At 43.1% G+C, this 21,260-nt stretch overlaps 1 protein-coding gene across 2 annotated transcripts in view; it reads left to right on the forward strand.

Annotated features, from left to right (window-relative positions):
• RTN4IP1 (reticulon 4 interacting protein 1) overlaps positions 1-21,260 on the forward strand; it is a 51,659-nt gene that overhangs the window by 6,375 nt on the left and 24,024 nt on the right. For both annotated transcript variants that reach the window (XM_061427688.1, XM_061427687.1), the window contains 2 exons: positions 2,993-3,061; positions 4,405-4,529. In XM_061427688.1, coding sequence (XP_061283672.1) covers positions 2,993-3,061; positions 4,405-4,529 — 194 coding nt within the window. The remainder of the gene's footprint in view (positions 1-2,992; positions 3,062-4,404; positions 4,530-21,260) is intronic.

The following is a 21,260-nucleotide window of genomic DNA, read 5'->3' on the forward strand; positions in this document are numbered from 1 at the left end:
TGGGATTCTCCAGGCAAGATACTGGAGTGGGTTGCCAATGCCTTCTCCAGCTGGTGCTCTAAGTAGTGAGTAAATACAGCAGGATTTACTGCTGCCTACCTCCAATGTCAACTAAAATGGACTGGAATGGGTGAATTTAACTCAGATGACCATTATATCTACTACTGATGGCAAGAATCCCTTAGAAGAAATGGAGTAGCCCTCATAGTCAACAAAAGAGTCCAAAATGCAGTACTTGGAAGCAATCTCAAAAATGACAGAATGATCTCTGTTTGTTTCCAAGGCAAACCATTCAGTATCACGGTAATCCAAGTCTATGCCCTGACTAGTAATGCTGAAGAAGCTGAAGTTGAACAGTTCTGTGAAGACCTACAAGAGCTTCAAGAGCTAACACCCAAAAAAGATGTCCTTTTCAAAATAGGGGACTGGAATGCAAAAGTAGGAAGTCAAGAAACACCTGGAGTAACAGGCAAATTTGGCCTTGGGAGTACAGAATGTAGCAGGGCAAAGGCTAATAGAGTTTTGCCAAGCGAATGCTCTGGTCATAGCAAACACCCTCTTCCAACAACACAAGAGAAGACTCTACACATGGCCATCACCAGCTGGTCAATACTAAGATCAGATTGATTATGTTTTTTGCAGCCAAAGGTGGAGAAGCTCTATACAGTCAGCAAAAACAAGACTGGGAGCTGACTGTGGCTCAGTTCATGAGCTCTGTATTGCCAAATTCAGACTTAAATTGAAGAAAGTAGGGAAAACCAGTAGACCATTCAGGTATGACCTAAATTTAATCCCTTACAATTATACAGTGGAAGTGACAAATAGATTCAAGGGATTAGATCTGATAGAGCGCCTGATGAACTGAGGATGGAGGTTTGTGACATTGTACAGGAGACAGGGATCAAGACCATCCCCAAGAAAAATGCAAAAAAGCAAAATGGCTGTCTGAGGAGGCCTTACAAATAGCTGTGAAAAGAAGAGAGGCAAAGAGCAAAGGAGACAAGGAAAAATACACCCATTTGAATGCAGAGTTCCAAAGAATAGCAAGGAGAGATAAGAAAGCCTTCCTCAGTGATCAATGCAAAGAAATACAGGAAAACAATTGGAATGACTAGAGATCTCATCAAGAAAATTAGAGATACAAAGGGAACATTTCATGCAAAGATGGACTCAATAAAGGACAGAATTGGTATGGACCTAATAGAAGCAGAAGATATTAAGAAGAGGTGGCAAGAATACATAGAAAAACTGTAAAAAAAGATCTTCACGTCCCAGATAATCACGATGATGTGATCACTCACCTAGAGCCAGACATCCTGGAATGCAAAGTCAACTGGGCCTTAGGAAGCCACTGCGAACAAAGCTAGTGGAGGTGATGGAATTGCAGTTGAGCTATTTCAAATCCTAAAAGAGGATGCTGTGAAAGTGCTGCACTCAATAAGCCAGAAAATTGGGAAAACTCAGCAGTGGCCACAGGACTGGAAAAGGTCAGTTTTCATTCCAATCCCAAAGAAAGGCAATGCCAAAGAATGGTCAAACTACCACACAATGCACTCATCTCACACACTAGTAAAGTAATAACTCAAAATTCTCCAAGCCAGGCTTCAACAGTATGTGAACCGTGAACTTCCAGATGTTCAAGCTGGATTTAGAAAAGGCAGAGGAACCAGAGATAAAATTGCCAGTATCCGTTGGATCACTGAAAAACAAGAGAGTTCCAGAAAAACATCTACTTCTGCTTTATTGACTATGCCAGAGCCTTTGACTGTGTGGATCACAACAAACTGTGGAAAATTGTGAAAGAGATGGGAATACCAGACCACCTGACCTGCCTCTTGAGAAATCTGTATGCAGGTCAGGAAGCAACAGTTAGAACTGGACATGGAACAGACTGGTTCCAGATACGGAGAGGAATATGTCAAGGCTGTATATTGTCACCCTGCTTATTTAACTTATATGCAGAGTACATCATGAGAAATGCCGGGCTCGATGAAGCACAAACTGAAACCAAGATTGCTGGGAGAAATATCAGCAACCTCAGATATGCAGATGACACTACTCTGATGGCAGAAAGTGAAGAACTAAAGAGCCTCTTGATGAAAGTGAAAGAAAGGAGAGTGGAAACAGTTGGTTTAAAGCTCAACATTCAGAAAACTAAGATCATGGCATCTGGTCCCATCACTTCATGGCAAATAGATGGGGAAATGGTGGAAACAGTGTCAGACTTTATTTTGGGGGCTCCAAAATCACTGCAGATGGTGACTGCAGCCATGAAATTAAAAGACGCTTACTCCTTGGAAGAAAAGTTATGACCAACCTAGATAGCATATTCAAAAGCAAAGACATTACTTTGCCAACAAAGGTCCATCTAGTCAAGGCTATGGTTTTTCCATAAGTCATGTATGGATGTGAGAGTTGGACTATAAAGGAAGCTAAGTGCCAAAGAATTGATGCTTTTGAACTGTGGTGTTGGAGAAAACTCTTGAGAGTCCCTTGGACTGCAAGGAGATTAAACCAGTCCATCCTAAAAGAAATCAGTCCTGAATATTCATTGGAAGGACTGACGCTGAAGCTGAAACTCCAATACTTTGGCCACCTGATGGGAAGAATTGACTCATTTGAAAAGACCCTGATTCTGGGAAAGATTGAAGGCAGGAGGAGAAGGGGACAACAGAGGATGAGATGATTGGATGGCATCACTGACTCAATGGACATGAGTTAGAGTAAACTCCATGGGGTTGCAAAGAGTTGGACGTGACTGAGTGACTGAACTGAACTGAACTAAACTAAACTGACCTCCAATGTGGTTTGACTTGGTAAATCCAGAATCATTCTAAATAATACATTGATATCATGTGAAAATAACTGTTGTTTGGTGGGTTGTGGACTTGTGCTTTTTCTCACAGGGTGTGGGGTATGTATTGGGGAACACTGTCATGCTTAGCTTTGTTTTAAAAAGATCTGTTTCTAACGAACAGTGTGTGTGTTTCAGGTCTGGGCTGCAGTTCCTCCCTGGAAACAAGGCACTCTCTCAGAATTTGTTGTTGTCAGTGGGAATGAGGTAACTCGCTGGTTCTGTGCTGAAATGCTATTGGAAAGTAGAAACAAAGACTGACAACAATCTCTGACATAATTGTTTTTTTTTGTTTTGTTTTTTGAGATCAGGTTCAAGTTTTATGGGTGGTTTCAAAAGAACTGAGAGAAAAGGAATTTTTAAAAATATTTTAAGATGTATTGGATGTCATTTAAATAGTGCTGCCTGCCAGAGCGGTTATCTGTATCTTGTAGAGCAGGGATTTGTGAGATCTAGAAGCCCTGCTGTGTTCTTTGGTTTTATCCTCAGTGTAAATTGTTGAAAGCAAATATACCAAATGGAGCATACTGATTCATCATAAATGGAAGCATTGGAAGTATCAAGCTGTTTCAAATAACTTTCAAAACAGGAGTCTAATCAAATGCAGTCAGGAGGCCTGACAGTTTAATTAGAAAGAAAGGGGTTAATATTAAGGAAATTGGCTGCAGAAGGGAGAGTAGGAGGGGGAGAGGGGTATTACTGAGATTAGAAAAGTCTGGAAAGATTGGGCTGTATGTTCAGTTGTGCCCTACTCTTTGTGACCCCATGTACTATAACCCGCCAGACTCCCCTGCCATGGGATTTTCCAGGCAAGAACACTGGAGTGAGTTGCCGTTTTCCTCCTCCAGGGGATCTTCCCACCCAGGGATCTAACCTGCATCTCCTGTGTCTCCTGCATTGCAGGTGGATTATTTACCCACTGAGTGGGAGTAAAGGAAACAGCTAATCACAAAAACAAATTAGAATGTATTTATGAGGGCTCAAGGTGTATTTGGATTTGTTTCTGGCCATAGTTAGGACTAATGGGATTGTTGAATGTGGTCTTGTTGTGAAGAATTAAACAGCTGTATCCAATAATGTAACCTATAAAACCTTACTGACCCTCTGCTTGGCAGATTGAGTCATTTGGAGAAATTCCTTAGGAATAATCTTAGAGTAGGGTTTATGATCGGAGAAGGCAATGGCACCCCACTCCAGTACTCTTGCCTGGAAAATCCCATGGACAGAGGAGCCTGGTAGGCTGCAGTCCATGGGGTCGCTAAGAGTCGGACATGACTGAGTGACTTCACTTTTCACTTTCATGCATTGGAGAAGGAAATGGCAATGCACTCCAGTATTCTTGCCTGGAGAATCCTAGAGACAGAGGAGCCTAGTGGGCTGCCATCTATGGGGTCGCATAGAGTCGGACACGACTGAAGCGACTGAAGCGACTTAGCAGCAGCAGCAGGGTTTATGATAATCACCGAACCTGGCAGACTGTTACGTATACTTAATTGTGTTCATAGGTTCACAAGTCATTGCTTATTTTTGACTGTTGTCCTCAAATCTAGGTCTCTCACAAGCCCAGGTCACTCACTCATACTCAAGCCGCCTCCCTGCCGTACGTGGCTCTCACAGCGTGGTCTGCCATAAACAAGGTTGGTGGCCTGAACGACAGGAATTGCACAGGAAAACGGTGAGCATCAGTGGTAGCACCTAAAACTCCCTTCTTTACTTTGGTGATGTTTTTGCAGAAGATGTGTCAGAAGCATCAAAACTAGGCTCACTTACATGAGCAGAATTGTGCTAACATTTCAAACAATTTCTAAGGAACTCTTGTGCCCATTTTTTTTTTTTTCAATCTCATTCTGTTGATTCTTAGCTCAATCAGTTGAAAATTAAAAAAAAATACATAGATGGACGTTAGGAGTCTAAGCCTTCTAAAATGATGCAAAATTTTTGTATGTGAGTCTCTGGGAAGAAGATCCATGGCTTTCATCAGATTCCTAAAAAAACATGAAGAATGACTTAACTTATGGTTTTTGAAGAATGATTTCGAGGCACCAGTGTTTTTTTCCTGCCTTTGCTAGGCCTGGCTCTCCCACTGGCAGATTTCTATGAAAAATAGATACACAGCCCTTGAACACTGTTGTGCCCTCTTAGGCTCTGCGCGCTCTCAGGCTCCTTTAGGCAGTTTTGGTGCTTCCAGAACTTGCAGGTAGGTTTGTTGGGTTTGCAGAAATACAGCAACAATGCTTTAGATGCTCTTGAGTTCATATTCAAGAACTTTCTAGCCCACTTGGGCACTTCATCTTTGTGAGTTTTTAGGAGTTCAGTGAGGTAACACATACAAAGTCAGCGGCACAGGTTGTAGTCGAAAGGCACACAGTATCTGGTGGTGCTGTTATTAACAGTGGCTACTGTATTCTTTGTGTTTCACAGAGTTGGCAGCGTAGAGAAAACTGATGCTTTTATTATTTGGTAAGAAAACTAGAACCATTCAGTGATTGTGGTGAAGCAGGGGGTTGCAGGTGGAATTTTTCGTTTCCTTATTACTAAAGGTTGTGCTGGAAAAACAATTGAAGTTCTGTGTCATTCTCTACTCCTGTTGTTATGAAACATTGCACTTTACCTTTAAGTTTAGTGAAAGCTTAATAGCTGCTTTTTCTGAAAGCCGCATAAAGGCTGTTCATCTAATGAGGTGCTATCCTTCATTGTAGAATTGAACGCAAATATTTATTCAAAAGGTCAACCCTGTTTAATTTTTAAGCTTTTGGGGCTTATCGTTCTTGAAGTTGCCATTTTGGCCCAACACTTTGTTTAAATTAGTTTGACCATGTAGATCTTTCTAATGGTTTGTCTCAGTTAATAACCTTGGAAAAATCATAGGCAGGATTTTTAGACATTTATTATTATTGTAGGCTCTGCAGTGACATTGATTCTTTGCTTTCTTTTTCCTTAAAAAGCATTTAGATTTCTATGCCCACGTGACCACTCTGGGTAGAGAGCACTCATTACTTTGCTGGTTCGGGCTCTTTGGGCATACCTTTTTTTTTTTTTTTTTTTTTAGTATTCTGTAGAAAATGAGTTAGAAACAGAGCTAGCTGTCTCTTCTTGTGCCAGTTGATCGTGTGCTTTGTGGGTATTATATTGTCTTCTGTTTAAGCAATAATGGCTTGGAACTGGGCAAGTAGAGGCCTGGGTTCCTCTCTCTGCTACTAACTAATCAGCTGCCCACAGGCATGCATGTTGTGGCCTCTGCTGTTTCCACCAAGGTACTGGGAGTAGGACAGTGTAGGCTTTTGGGTGGGCTTTGAGAACTGGAAAGTTTTATACCTTATAAAAGTGATTTAAACGTTACGTTGAATCTGTGCACACTGATTTAGCCATGTGTTAACCACCCTGGAGCAAAACCCACTGTAAAGAGGCTCGCCGGCTTCCGTCATGGACTTCTGTCTCATTCCCACCTGTGCAGGGGCTCAGAATGCCTTTGCTGTGTGAGTGGCAGTGGGAACCTGGTCCTTGGTGCTCTGGGAGATTTCAGTTTACTGAGATTACTGCACACGATGGTAATAATGCCTCCCTCTCCAACTGCTTGCTTGTGAGAATCACATGGGAGATGTGAGCCTTAAAGTACTGTAAAAATACTTCTACATGAGGAGGTTACTGTTGTAGTGGGGTTTTACTAACGTAAACCCAGAGGTTCCAGTGTCCAAAGTGACTTTTTTCAGTTTGACTATCCTTTGTGATTGGTGGAGCATATTATGGCTTCTCAGTCCATTTTGAAGGAGATCAGCCCTGGGATTTCTTTGGAAGGAAATGATGCTAAAGCTGAAACTCCAATACTTTGGCCACCTCATGTGAAGAGTTGACTCATTGGAAAAGACTCTGATGCTGGGAGGGATTGGGGGCAGCAGGAGAAGGGGACGACAGAGGATGAGATGGATGGATGGCATCACTGACTCGATGGACCTGAGTCTGAGTGAACTCCGGGAGTTGGTGATGGACAGGGAGGCCTGGCGTGCTGTGCTTCATGGGGTCGCAAAGAGTCGGACACGACTGAGCGAGTGAATTGAACTGCTCTGAAGCAATAATTACTCCTTTACTATTAGCTATTGGCATTAAGGCAGTCTTTAGTTTGCACCAAAGTAAGTCAGTGTTTGTCATCCAGCACGAACACTGTTTTTCTAACTAACTGATTAAAAAAACTCTAAACCTAACAATGACAAAACACCCACCTTGGAAGATTTTTCCAGGATTTCTTTGTAACGTACAGCTTTTTGAAACTAAGACAAAGCTTTCTAAGGCCTCGATGGTGTTTCGCTTTTCCTTTTTTGTTCTGTCATTATATTTTTGCCACAACTGAGCATCAGTAAACCAAGGGAATAACTTAATATTGATGTTATGTCATTTTTGCCCATGCTTTGGTATCACTAGGGAAGTCACATGAAATGATTTCCTTGTTATCAGCCCATCTGTAGTTTCTTCATGACTTATTCAGTAGGAACCCATAGATAACTTAGAGTTCTCAAGATGAATAGAACTTTAAAAAAAAGTGGTTACACCAGGTATTTTTGAGAAAGGGTTCTATCTGATGGTTATATTTATCAGTAGTGGCATGCTCTGCCTGAAATACATCTCTTGCTAGAAAGTTACACTTCACTCTTTGACAGAAGTATTAGAAAGTGTTAGAAATTGAACTATTCCTCTGCAAAATAAATTCACTTCTAAATTGTGTATACCTGAAACTCAAGGCAGTGGCTTTAGGAATGCTCTTCCCTGTTTCTTGTTTGAGATTAGACTTTAAGACAGTAAAATTGTGTCATGGAAGTGTAAATGAGGTGTCTGGTTAATTCTGTTTATAGAGTTAGGCTGAAACATGAAACATTGGATTTCCCCACCATATGCCTGTACCAGTAATCACACCAGCTTCCTTCTTTCTGCTGCCTTTACCTGCCTGTCCTTCACCCTCCTACCCACCTGCTTCTCTCTGCTGTCCACCCCCACCACCCCTGGGCACTTCTGGGTTTGCATTTGCACCTGACTGGGTTGTACTGGGGAGAGTGGACAGGGGCAGGAGAAAGTGCACCTGCTGGAAGGATTCCTGGGGTTGGGAGGAAGTGCAGAAGGAAGGGTGCAGCCCTGGCCTGGCCGGTGTGCGGCCATGGGTCAGGTGTCTACCCTTGACCTGTTTTCCAGGGAGCTCTGAGGGCTCAGCTAAAGGAGTCAGTAGAAGACTCTTACCTAACCATTGGTGGTTTACAGATAGTTACCACCCGCTCTCCCCACCCCCTGCCACCTGGAAAACTCTCTTGTGATGCACTGGAACCTCAATTCCAGCCTGGCCAAGCAGCGGCAGGCGTTCTCGTGGGTCACAGCTGACCGAGCTGTCAGCCCAACAATGCTTTTCAGTTCTTCCAGTTTGACCTCTGAAGTCTCCAGCACTGTAAACCGCTTTCATTATGCTCACTTTTTCCATGGTTTCAGGGACATTAGACACCTTTAGTTTTCTTCTTGCCTTTTCAACCAGTTCTTGTATTTTTTAAAGGCTCCCTTTATTTCTCCCCCAGCCCTTTAACCATCACTGTTTTCTAGTCGTCCCCTCCTCTGTCTCCTAAGGTACTCTCATCTGCTCCCAGCTTCTTTTTGTGTTTTGGTGATTTGCAGATCCCTGTTTCTAATTCCAGCCTCTCTACTTAGTCCCATTCAGTTAGATGTTCCCATTGTAGCTGAAACTCAACTTGTGCAAAACAAGACTTACTGACTGCCACCCTGACTCTTCTTCTGTATGCCTACTGTCAGTTAACTGATTTTCCATAAGCCAAACTTGGTATTGTTCGCCACCCAGCTCCTCTCCCACTGCTGTGCTCTCCCTTATTGTCCATGTCATGTAAAATTTAGGATGGTTGTCAGAATTGGAAAAATGTCTTCCAGCTTTCTTTACAAACTGTAAAATTTCAGGTCCTCTCACGTTTTCTTGTGCACTGCATAAGCCCAAAATACATTTTGATTGACAACCTTCATTAACTGTTGTTCAGTCGCTAAGTCACGTCCAACTCTCTCTGATCCCATGGACTGTAGCACATGAGGCTCCTCTGTCCTTCAGTATCCTGGAGTTTGCTCAAATTCATGTCCATTGAGGCAGTGATACCATCTAACCATCTCATCCTCTGCAGCCTAACCTCTTCCCTGTGAAAGTGAAAGCTGCTCAGTTGTGTCCCACTCTTTGTGCCCTCATGGACCATGGGATTCTCCGGGCCAGAACACTGGAGTGGGTAGCTGTTCCCTTCTCCAGGGGATCTTCCCAACCCAGGGGTCGAACCCAGGTCTCCCACATTGCAGGCGGATTCTTTACCAGCTGAGTCTCCAGGGCAGCCCAAGAATACTGGAGTGGGTAGCCTATTCCTTCTCCAGCAGATCTTCCCGACCCAGGAATCAAACCAGGGTCTCCTGCATTATAGATTCTTTACCAGCTGAGCTACCAGGGAAGCCCAAGAGTGGTGTTAAATGACAGAAATAATACAATTTAGTAGCAAGTGTGATGTCCTTTAATCAAGGGAAAACAATCCATGGATTGGGAAGTGCAGTGCCTCACAAGCTCTCTTCCCGAGGGAATTTGGGCACAAGTGACACTTATGCAGCCTTAGAAGTGGCAACACGGAAACTGGGTATGGGGGGGTGATTTCTCTATAAGACTAGCCGTTCCTCTTAACACCACGCACCTCAGATTGGGACTTGACCTCACAGTCTTCCAACTGAGATCACATACCTGGTTTCAGCACTCAGTGAAGCTCAGGTTCTTGACGTCTCATTGCAGAAAGAATTCAGTGAGAGACAAAGTGATAGATAAGAAGTGGATTTATTTAAAGAGAAACACACTCCACAGACAGTGTGGGCCATCTCAGAATGTGAGTTGTTGTTCAGTCACTCAGTTGTGTCCGACTCTTTGCTCTCCCATGGACTGAAGCACACCAGTCTTCCCTGTCCTTCACCATCTCTTGGAGTTTGCTCAAACTTCTGTCCTTTGAGTCGGTGATACTGTCCAACGATCTCATCCTCTGTTACCTCCTCCTCCTCCTGCCCTCAATTTTTCCCAGCATCAGGGTCTTTTCTAATGAGTCAGCTCTTTGTATCAGGTGGGCAAAGTATTGGAGCTTCAGCTTTAGCATCAGTCCTTCCAATGAACACCCAGTACTGATCTCCTTAGGATGGACTGGTTGGATCTCCTTGCAGTCCAAGGGACTCTCAAGAGTCTTCTTCAACACCACAATTCAAAAGCATCAATTCTTCTGCACTCAGCTTTCTTTATAGTCCAACTCTTACATCCATACATGACTACTGGAAAAACCATAGCCTTGACTAGACAGACCTTTATTGGCAAAGTAACGTCTCTGCTTTTTAATATGCTGTCTAGGTTAGTCCAGAGAAGGCAATGGCAACCCACTCCAGTGTTCTTGCCTGGAGAATCCCAGGGATGGGGGAGCCTGGTGGGCTGCCGTCTCTGGGGTCGCACAGAGTCGGATAGAACTGAAGCGACTTAGCAGTAACGGCAAACTAGGTTGGTCATAACTTTTCTTCCAAGGAGTAAGCGTCTTTTAATTTCATGGCTGCAGTCACCATCTGCAGTGATTTTGGAGCCCCCCAAAATAAAGTCTGTCACTGTTTCCACTGTTTCTCCATCTATTTGCCATGAAGTGATGGGACCGGATGCCATGATCTTAGTTTTCTGAACATTGAGCTTTAAGCCAACTTTTTCACTCTCCTCTTTCACTTTCATCAAGAGGCTCTTTAGTTCTTCTTCACTTTCTGCCATAAGGGTGGTGTCATCTGCATATCTGAAGTTATTGATATTTCTCCTGGCAATCTTGATTCCAGTTTGTGCTTCTTCCAGCCCAGTGTTCCTCATGATGTACTCTGCATATAAGTTAAATAAGCAGGGTGACAATATACAACCTTGACATACTCCTTTTCCTATTTGGAACCAGTCTGTTGTTCCATGTCCAGTTCTAACTGTTGCTTCCTGACCTGCATATAGGTTTCTCAAGAGGCAGGTCAGGTGGTCTGGGATTCCCATCTCTTTCAGAATTTTCCACAGTTTATTGTGATCCACACAGTCAAAGGCTTTGGCATAGTCAATAAAGCAGAAATAGATGTTTTTCTGGAACTCTTTTGCTTTTTCAATGATCCAGAAGATGTTGGCAATTTGATCTCTGGTTCCTCTGCCTTTTCTAAAACCAGCTTGAACATCTGCAAGTTCATGGTTCACGCATTGCTGAAGCCTGGCTTGGAGAATTTTGAGCATTACTTTACTAGCGTGTGAGATGAGTGCAATTGTGCAGTAGTTTGAGCATTCTTTGGCATTTCCTTTCTTTGGGACTGGAATGAAAACTGACCTTTTCCAGTCCTGTGGCCACTGCTGAGTTTCCAAATTTGCTGGCATATTGAGTGCTGCACTTTCACAGCATCATCTTTCAGGATTTGGAATAGCTCAACTGGAATTCCATCACCTCTACTAGCTTTGTTCGTAGTGGTGCTTCCTAAGGCCCACTTGACTTCACATTCCAGGATGTCTGGCTCTAGGTCAGTGATCACACCATCGTGATTACCTGGGTCATGAAAATCTTTTTTGTGCAGTTCTTCTGTGTATTCTTGCCATGTTTTCTTAATGTCTTCTGCTTCTGTCAGGTCCATACCATTTCTGTCCTTTACTGATAGAATGTGGTCCACTGGAGAAGGGAATGGCAAACCCCTTCAGTATTCTTGCCTTGAGAGCCCCATGAACAGTACGTTTCTCCTTCACTGCTCATATAACCCATTGCTAGGTACCGTGACATCCAGTCTTACCATAGTAAAGTGCCGTGATGCCTTGTTTTGTTGCCATAGTGGGAAGTAGGAATATTCTTGGAAGGCATTCTTAAACCAGAGCAGCCTGTAATAACTCAACTCAGAAATTACTGTGCACCATGTCAGTGTTTCCCACTGAACCCAAAGCAATTGTATTTTTTCAAATCAAATGTAGCATCACCTGGCAAGAGAGGAAGTATTGCTATAATGGAGGGGAAGGTAGGAGTGGAAAGGGACAGCAGTTTTAACTGATTGTGGTTAGTAGGGGAAGAAAAATATTTTTCCCTCTACCCTTCTGAGTTCTCTACTGAGGCTTCCGTAATAAAAGATTAACAAGAGAAAAACAAACCAATTTATTAACGTGTATGCCTCCTGTATACATGAGAGATGCCCCTGGGAAGAATGAGTTACTCAAGGAGTTAGCTTAGAATTCAGGCTAAAATGCTGTCTTAAAGCTCAAGATAAAAGAAAAGTATAGGGAAGGCCAGTTGTGGAAAGTTTACCAGGAAAAGCAAGAATAAAATTCGTTATGCAACTTTAAGTTGGTGACTTCTCCCTTGATAAGGGTCTGAAGTTATCTCCAGGGATTAACCTTTGTCCTTCCTGGTAAAGAGCAGAGGGAGCACTTTTGTAAACTTCTGTCCTGCTTTTAGGCAGGTAGGAGTTGAGAGATTTCTTACATCTGCTTCTCAGTTGCCTTCAGCTCAGAATAATCCTTATGCTTAAGTGGCATGTTTTGGGGTGCCATGTTTATCAGCATATCTTACTTTTGTAAGTTTTACAAAAGCACATATGTGTTACTTGAAAACTCAGTTCACCTCTTGGTGGGTGTCAAGTCAAAAGACACAATCAAGCCAAAGTTCAGGAGAAGGAAGGATTTATTATTACTTGCAGCAAGTAAGGAGGATACTGAGGTCTGTCACAAACAGTGTTGCTCTTTACAGCATAGGACCTTGCTTCTATCACCAGTCACATCCACAATTGGGTTTTGTTTTTGCTTTGGCTCCATCCCTTCATTATTTCTGGAGTTTTTTCTCCACTGATCTCCAGTAGCATATTGGGCACCTACCAACCTAGGGAGTTCCTCTTTCAGTGTCCTATCTTTTTGCCTTTTCATACTGTTCATGGGGTTCTCAAGGCAAGAATCCTGAAGTGGTTTGCCATTCCCTTCTCCAGTGGACCACATTCTGTCAGACCTCTCCACCATGACCTGCCTGTCTTGGGTGGCCCTACAGGGCATGGCTTAGTTTCATTGAGTTAGACAAGGCTGTGATCCATGTGATCATATTGGCTAGTTTTCTGTGATTATGGTTTCAGTGTGTCTGCCGTCTGATGCCCTCGTGCAACACCTACCATCTTACTTGGGTTTCTCTTACCTTGGACTTGGGGTATCTCTTCATGGCTCATCCAGCAAAGTGCAGCCGCTACTCCTTACCTTGGAGGTCGGGTAGCTCCTCTCAGCTGCCGCCCCTGACCTTGGACATGGGGTATTTCCTCTTGGCCACTTGGTGCTCCAGCGCCTCACAATAGAAGCAAGGTCCGATGCTGTAAAGAGCAATATCGCATAGGAACCTGGAATGTTAGGTCCATGAATCAAGGCAAATTGGAAGTGGTCAAACAGGAGATGGCAAGAGTGAACGTTGACATTTCAGGAATCAGCAAACTAAAATGGACTGGAATGGGTGATTTTAAATCAGATGACCATTATATCTACTACTGTGGGCAAGAATCTCTCAGAAGAAATGGAGAAGCCATCATAGTTAACAGAAGAGTCCAAAATGCAGTACTTGGATGCAATCTCAAAAACAACAGACAGTTCCAAGGCAAACCATTCAATATCACAGTAATCCAAGTCTATCCCCTGACCAGTAATGCTGAAGAAGCTGAAGTTGAATGGTTCTATGAAGACCTATAAGACCTTTTGGAACTAACACCCCCCAAAAATGTCCTTTTCATTATAGGGGACTGGAATGCAAAAGTAGGAAGTCAAGAAACACCTGGAGTAACAGGTAAATTTGGCCTTGGAATATGGAATGAAGCAGGGCAAAGGCTAATAGAGTTCTGCCAAGAGAACACACTGGTCATAGCAAACACCCTCTTCCAACAACACAAGAGAAGACTCTACATATCGCTATCACCAGATGGTCAACACCAAAATCAGATTGATTATATTCTTTGCAGCCAAAGGTGGAGAAGCTCTATACAGTCAGCAAAAAAAAAGACAGGGAGCTGACTGTGGATCAAATCATGAACTCCTTATTGCCAAATTTAGACTTAAATTGAAGAAAGTAGGGAAAACCACTAGACCATTCAGGTATTACCTAAATTTAATCCCTTATAATTATACAGTAGAAGTGACAAATAGATTCAAGGGACTAGATCTGATAGAGAGAGTGCCTGATGAACTATGGATGGAGGTTTGTGACACTACAGGAGACAGGAATCAAGACCATCCCCAAGAAAAAGAAATGCAAAAAAGCAAAATGGCTGTCTGAGGAGGCCTTACAAATAGCTGTGAAAAGAAGGGAAGTGAAAAGCAAAGGAGAAAAGGAAAAATATACCCATTTGAATGCAGGGTATATTTGAATGCTATTCCAAAGAATAGCAAGGAAAGATAAGAAAGCCTTCCTCAGTGATCAGTGCAAAGAAATAGAGGAAAACAATTGAATGGGAATGACTAGAGATCTCTTCAAGAAAATTGATACCAAGGGAACATTTCATGCAGATTTGGGCTCAATAAAGAACAGAATTGGTATGGACCGAACAGAAGCAGATATTAAGAAGACGTGGCAAGAATACACAGAACTATACAAAAAAGATCTTCATGTCCCAGATAATCACGATTGTGTGATCACTCACCTAGAGCCAGACATCCTGGAATGTGAAGTCAAGGGGGCCTTAGGAAGCCACTGCAAACAAAGCTGATGGAGGTGATGGAATTCCAGTTGAGCTATTTCAAATCCTAAAAGAGGATGCTGTGAAAGTGCTGCACTCAATATGCCAGCAAATTTGGAAAACTCCGCAGTGGCCACAGAACTGGAAAAGGTCAGTTTTCATTCCAGTCCCAAAGAAAGGAAATGCCAAAGAATGCTCAAACCACCACACAGTTGCACTCATCTCACACGCTACTAAAGTAATGCTCAAAATTCTCCAAGCCAGGATTCAACAATATGTGGACTGTAAACTTGCAGATGTTCAAGCTGGTTTTAGAAAAGGCAGAGGAACCAGAGATCAAATTGCCAACATCTTCTGGATCATTGAAAAAGCAAGAGAGTTCCAGCAAAACATCTATTTCTGCTTTATTGACTATGCCAAAGCTTTGATTGTGTGGATCACAACAAACTGTGGAAAATTCTGAAAGAGATGGGAATACCAGGACACCTGACCTGCCTCTTGAGAAATCTGTATGCAGGTCAGGAAGCAACAGTTAGAACTGAACATGGAACAACAGACTGGTTCCACATAGGGAAAGGAAAATGTCAAGGCTATATATTGTCACCCTGCTTATTTAACTTATATGCAGAGTACATCATAAGAAATGCTGGGTTGATTCCACAAGCTGGAATCAAGATTGCCGGAAGAGATATCAATAACCTCAGATATGCAGATGACACTACCCTGATGGCAGAAAGTGGAGAAGAACCTCTTGATGAAAGTGAAAGAGGAGAGTGGTAACAGTTGGTTTAAAGCTCAACATTCAGAAAACTAAGATCATGGCATCTGGTCCCATCACTTCATGGCAAATAGATGGAGAAACAGTGGAAACAGTGATAGACTTTATTTTGAGGGGCTCCAAAATCACTGTAGATGGTGACTGCAGCCATGAAATTAAAAGACGCTTACTCCTTGGAAGGAAATTATGACCAAGCTAGACAGCATATTAAAAAGCATAGACATTACTTTGCCACAAAGGTCTGTCTAGTGAAGGCTATGGTTCTTCCAGTAATCATGTAGGAATGTGAGAGTTGGGCTATAAAGAAAGCTGAGCACCGAAGAGTTGATGCTTTTGAACTGTGGTGTTGAAGAAGACTCTTGAGAGTCCCTTGGACTGCAAGGAGATCCGATCAGTCCATCCTAAAGGAGATCGGTCTTGAGTGTCTGTTGGAAGGACTGATGTTGAAGCTGAAACTCCAGTACTTTGGCCACCTGATGCAAAGAGCTGACTCATTTGAAAAGACCCTGATTCTGGCAAAGATTGAAGGCAGGAGAAGAAGGGGACAACAGAGGATGAGATGGTTGGATGGCCTCACCGAGTCAATGGACATGAGTTTGAGTAAACTCCAGGAGTTGGTGATGGACAGGAACGCCTGGCATGCTGCAGTCCGTGGGGTCACAAAGAGTCAGACAGCACTGAGGGACTGAACTGAACTGATCTGAACTGATCACAAACAAAATTGGAAAAGTTTTAAGCTAAGAGAATATGTGTATTCATGTAGGGACTTGGCCTTGGAAGCTTTGATTGATTACAATCACAAGAGCCAGAAAAAGTTGATGTCATCATTCCTTCAGTTCAGTTGCTCAGTCGTGTCCAACTCTTTGTGACCCCACGAACTGCAGCATGCCAGGCTTCCCTGTCCATCACCAACTCCTGCAGCTTGCTCAAACTCATGTCCATTTCATCAATGATGCCATCCAGCCATCTCATCCTGTGTCGAGGTTCCAGTTGATGTGGTCGTTAAGCTCTTCAGGCTAATCTTTATCACTGAAACAACTGGGAGTCTTTACCTTTGACATTGTAAACAACAATAGCAATTGACATTATCTTTGCTATTATTCCATGGGATTCCCTGGTGGCTCAGGTGGTAAAGCGTCTGCCCAGAATGGGGGAGACCCAGGTTCAATCCCTGTGTTGGGAAGATCCCCTGGAGAAGGAAATGGCAACCCACTCCAGTATTCTTGCCTAGAAAATTGCATGGACGGAGGAGCCTGGTGGGCTACAGTCCATGGGATTGCAAAGAGTTGGATGGGACTAGGAGACTTCACTTTCACTTTCTTGCTATTGTTACCTCTCTTGCCTGATAAGAGTTATTTCTGCATTCTTTTGTTCCCTTGAAAGTGAAAGTGTTAGTCACTCAGTGGTGTCCAATTCTTTGCAACCCCATGGATTGTAGCCCACCAGACTCCTGTCCATGGAATTCTGCAGGCAAGAATATTGGAGTGGATTGCCATTTCCTTCTCCAGGGGATCTTCCTGACCCAGGGATTGAACCTGGTAATTACTGAGACCTGTTTGCTCTCTGTATGTCTGTTGCGATTTTTACACCTGAACATTTTTGTGCTACCTTTGCAGAGTAGAGAGTCGTGAGAAAATGTTCTAGGACAAGTACATGTGCTGCATGCAGTAAACTGAGAAAACTGCGCAAGGCCGGTTTTTTCTGGCTCCCCGCTTCATCTGGTCTTGGAGATCGGATGCTCTTTTCCCCCGGCACAGGGCACACACCTTTACCGAGGGTCTCCTGGCCAGCTTCATGGCAGGTCAGAGAGTCCTTCCCGCATTTGCTGTTTCTCACATTCCTTCCGCTTAAAATATTCAGTCTGCCAAGGTGCTGTGTTTGGGGGTGGCATGTCCTGAACCCTGTTAGTTCCAGGGAAGAGCCTCCTCTGGCCTGCTGCTTCTCTCATCCAGTCTCGTGTCGCCATCCCAAACGATCCTTCCCTCCATCTTACTCCCTCTGTTTTGTACCAGATGGAAGGAATCAGTGTCTTGGGATGGTTCCCAATGCCAGTCCTGTTTGGGGAGCTGTGTTCCCAGTACCCCAGGTTGAAATTCTGAATACACGTCTCATAGAACCATTGTGACCCTGTGTATGAGGTTTTTGGTCCATTATGGGTTAACTAAACCTTTTTAAAGGGCTACCCTGGGCATCTTGCCAAGATGTATAAGTAGCTTTGTTTTCATGGGAAAATGTGTTTAAAGTTCCAAACAGCTAATTTACACATGAACTCTTCTGTAAGTTGGGGAATGTCTGCATGAATTAGGGAGGCTTGGAAGGAGGGGACACACAAACCCAGACTGTCTTGGTCGCACTTGGTTGATTTGTTTTGTAGCTCTTTTCCCTTATTCAGGTTGTTTCTCACTTACTTAAGGGAATAAATTTAGCATATTATGATATGCTTTCTTTCACCCATTTCCCCCCACCCCCCAGATTTAAGAGTTCTGGGTGAAACTAAAATGAGTTTATGTGTTTTCAGCCTCATCCTTATTTTTTTAAAGACCACTTGTTTCTATGGATGGAAGATTTAGCCATATTTAAATCAGTTCTGTTTCCGAGCCATTAGGGCTTAATGAAGGGCACTCTGCTCTTGTTATGTGACTTTTATTTTTATTTCCATTACAAGTATGTGGTCTGGGGAGAGCAGTCGTGACGGTCATATAGTTCTACGTTAGAAAGGCGAAGAAACTAAATATAAGCTTAAATTAGATTGGAAATGCCAGGTCTTGTTCATTAACTCCTGGAGTACACCTCTGTGATTATCGTTTCATTGCAGTGCATCTGAGGCCTAGAGATTCAGTTAATGAGAGCGTTGGGACTTGACCCCACGTCTCCAGATACCCCACCCTGGCATTTGAAGACTTCTGGGGCTTAGCCAGAATATAGAAATTTGAAAGGCAGTTCCCTACTTCTGGATCGCCTGCTGTTTTGTAGTGTGTTTCATATATTTTTTATTTGTAAGGTGATTAGTGTGTTGATGCCATGTCTCGTGAGATTGTGATACTGAAAATGTGACTGTATAGCCCTTAGGTGCCCAGATGCTGAATACAGAGTGACTCGGTCACAGTAAAGAAGTCAGCATTGCCTTAGTGCCTTAACGTATGTTTAGGGAGAGTGCAAAGACGGGCAGAAATGACAGAGGAAAATGAGAATCTAGGGTTTAAAATGCATTAGCAGCTTAATAATTATTCATATTTTCTTCCCCCATATTTTTTATCTGCCACAGTTCAGTTCCCACTGACTTCAAAAGAAGCTGGGCATATGGACTTAGTAAGAGAAGAATGTGATTAAAATTATTGGCGATTTTGAATTATAGTGCTTTTTGCAAAGAGTATTTCCTGGGTACTTGCTGTTTATAAACCAAGCAATACAGCACACTTTTCTTCACTGTGACAAATAGGCTTCTGCTTCAGTGAAGTCTGAATGTATCTTGTGACTATTACTGCAGCTGGAGTCTCAGTGTATCTTGTGACTATTACTGCAGCTGGGTAGAAAGTACTCCCACTCTATAGCACTGAAATGAAGGGCCGCTAGGGGTAAGGGACAGCAGGATTTTCTCTTTTTATTGAAAGTGCTTTGAAGAGTACAAGAGTTTGTTCAGTCATAGGGCTTCAAACCATGGAGTACTAGCTGACATACTGTTGGCTTGAAAATATATTTGCCTGCTGTCCAATCTGGGGACTTTTCCTTCTTTAAAGAAAAGTACAGGCCCTGGTCAAGCCTGCACAAAACATGGAGCTTGCAGGACCAGAGAATGGCGTGTCCCCAGGCTGCTTCACACACAGACCATTGGTCTGTAGCACTCATTGGGCTTGTTCTTTGCCTGTTCTGCACTCACGGGCGCCATCAAGTGGCAGCATCAGGAACTGAAGCTGCCAACACAGAACCACACCCTCTTCCACCAAGCACTGCTGAGAAACACAGTGTTGCTTTTTTATATGGAGGAGTGAGACTGTTTTGGATTAAGAGAGATGGGGGGAAGCTATGATCTAACAGCAATGAGGCTGGAGATGTGTCGGGCCATTGGATACCTGAGCAGCCATTCTATTTGTGTGTGTGTATGTGTGTGTGTGAAAGTTGCTCAGTCGTGTCCCAACTGTTTGTGACCCCATGGTCTCTACAGTCTTTGGAAATCTCCAGGCCAGAATACTGGAGTGGGTAGCCTTTTCCTTCTCCAGGGGATCTTCCCAACCCAGGGATCGAACCCAGGTGTCCAGCATTGCAGGCAGATTCTTTACCAGCTGAGCCACAAGGGAAGCCATTGTATTTGGTATCTCTTAATCCAGCATTCTTAGAACTAGAAATTCATTTCAAGCTTTTCTTTATTGGAAGAAACTTTAATGCAATTTTTCAAATAGCCAGGTGACTCCCACATTTAGGGTAGTAGCAGTTGTTGTTAATTGTCAGATATAATGCTGATTTAAATGATTTTTTAAAAATAATTTATATTTTTATTTTTGGCTGTGCTGGGTTTTCATGGCTGAGTGTGGGCTTTCTCTAGTTGTGCAGAGTGGAGGCTACTCTCTAGTTGCAGTTCACAAGCTTCTCACCATGGAGCGCAGGCTCAGTATCTGTGGCACACAGGCTTAATTGCCCTATGATATGTGGAATCTTCCTGGACCAGGGATCGACCTGTGTCCCCTGCATTGGCAGGCAGATTCTTAACCTCTGGACCACCAGGGAAGTCCGATGATTTTAAAGTCAAGCAACGTGGATCAGGCATCTGCTACACCAAGGGTAGTACGACTAGTGCTAGGCATATATAAGGTCTCTGTCCTTGAGGTTTGCAGAACGGCTTGGGCAGCAAGCATATGAATGAAAGTTAACAGCATGCCACATGCGCAGCGTGGATATCAGGCTCAGGGGTATTGTTCAGACAAACAGGTATAGTTCACAAACTGTGAGCCTTTGCGGATAAGGAGATCTCAGCAGACAGTGAAGGCATCTGAGCACTTGAGACCTGGGCCAACATGCACGGGACTTAGGGTACATGCGAGGGGACCAGGGAGGCTCAGGTAGAGAGTCTGTTGTAGAAGTAGTTGAGAGGAAATCAGAGTTGCAAAAAGATAAGATTGTGAAGAACTTAAATGAGAGTTTGACCAAACTTATATTTCCAAAATAAGAGGGTAAAATATTCCATGGGTGAACTAATTGTTGGCTGTATCTGTGAAGCAGTCTTAGTGTTCCCCCTCCCCTCCCCAACCATTTAGGAAGCATTAAGGCTATTAAATGTGTGAATTGAAGGATTCTTGAAAGAGTGTATCTTTAAAGTTTCTTTATTCTTTACAATTTATAATTCTGTGGAATTAAAAGTTACTCTTCTAAAAGGAGTATCTTTTCCAAAGAGACTTGTCTTAATTACATTTGATGGTGTTAATTTCAAAAGGAATAGCTGACTGAAAAATATTACCAGTAACTTCTAAGATCCAAAGGGTGACAGTCAGCCTTCTGTGATTTGGGTAAGAAAGAAAAAAATAAAATGAAAGTAGAGTTAAGATTATAAACACAATGTCTGTTCCAAGATCGGGTGTCCCTGCTTAAGCTAGGTGACAGAGTTCCCTGCGCTTTCCAGCAGCTGAGTCAAAGAGGGACCCACAGCCTGCAGTTACAGCGTTTTCAGTGACAGATAATACAAGCATAGCTACTGCCACAACTTAGTCTTCAGAAAAATGTTTTTTTTCCCGTGGTTATTCCATATGGCCCTCCACAATTCTCATGAATTCTCTCAACAGTATCTCCTTAGCTAATGCAGTATCAGGTATCAAATAGTAACTTTTGTAATGTCTCTCAGCCTAGACTGGTAACAGAACACCAAAGTGCAATTCAGTACAGTTTTCTGAGGATTTGAATCTCTGCAGTCAGAGGAAGGCA

This window comes from Bos javanicus, chromosome 9, assembly GCF_032452875.1.
Source record: "Bos javanicus breed banteng chromosome 9, ARS-OSU_banteng_1.0, whole genome shotgun sequence".
NCBI classification, from domain to species: domain Eukaryota; kingdom Metazoa; phylum Chordata; class Mammalia; order Artiodactyla; family Bovidae; genus Bos; species Bos javanicus.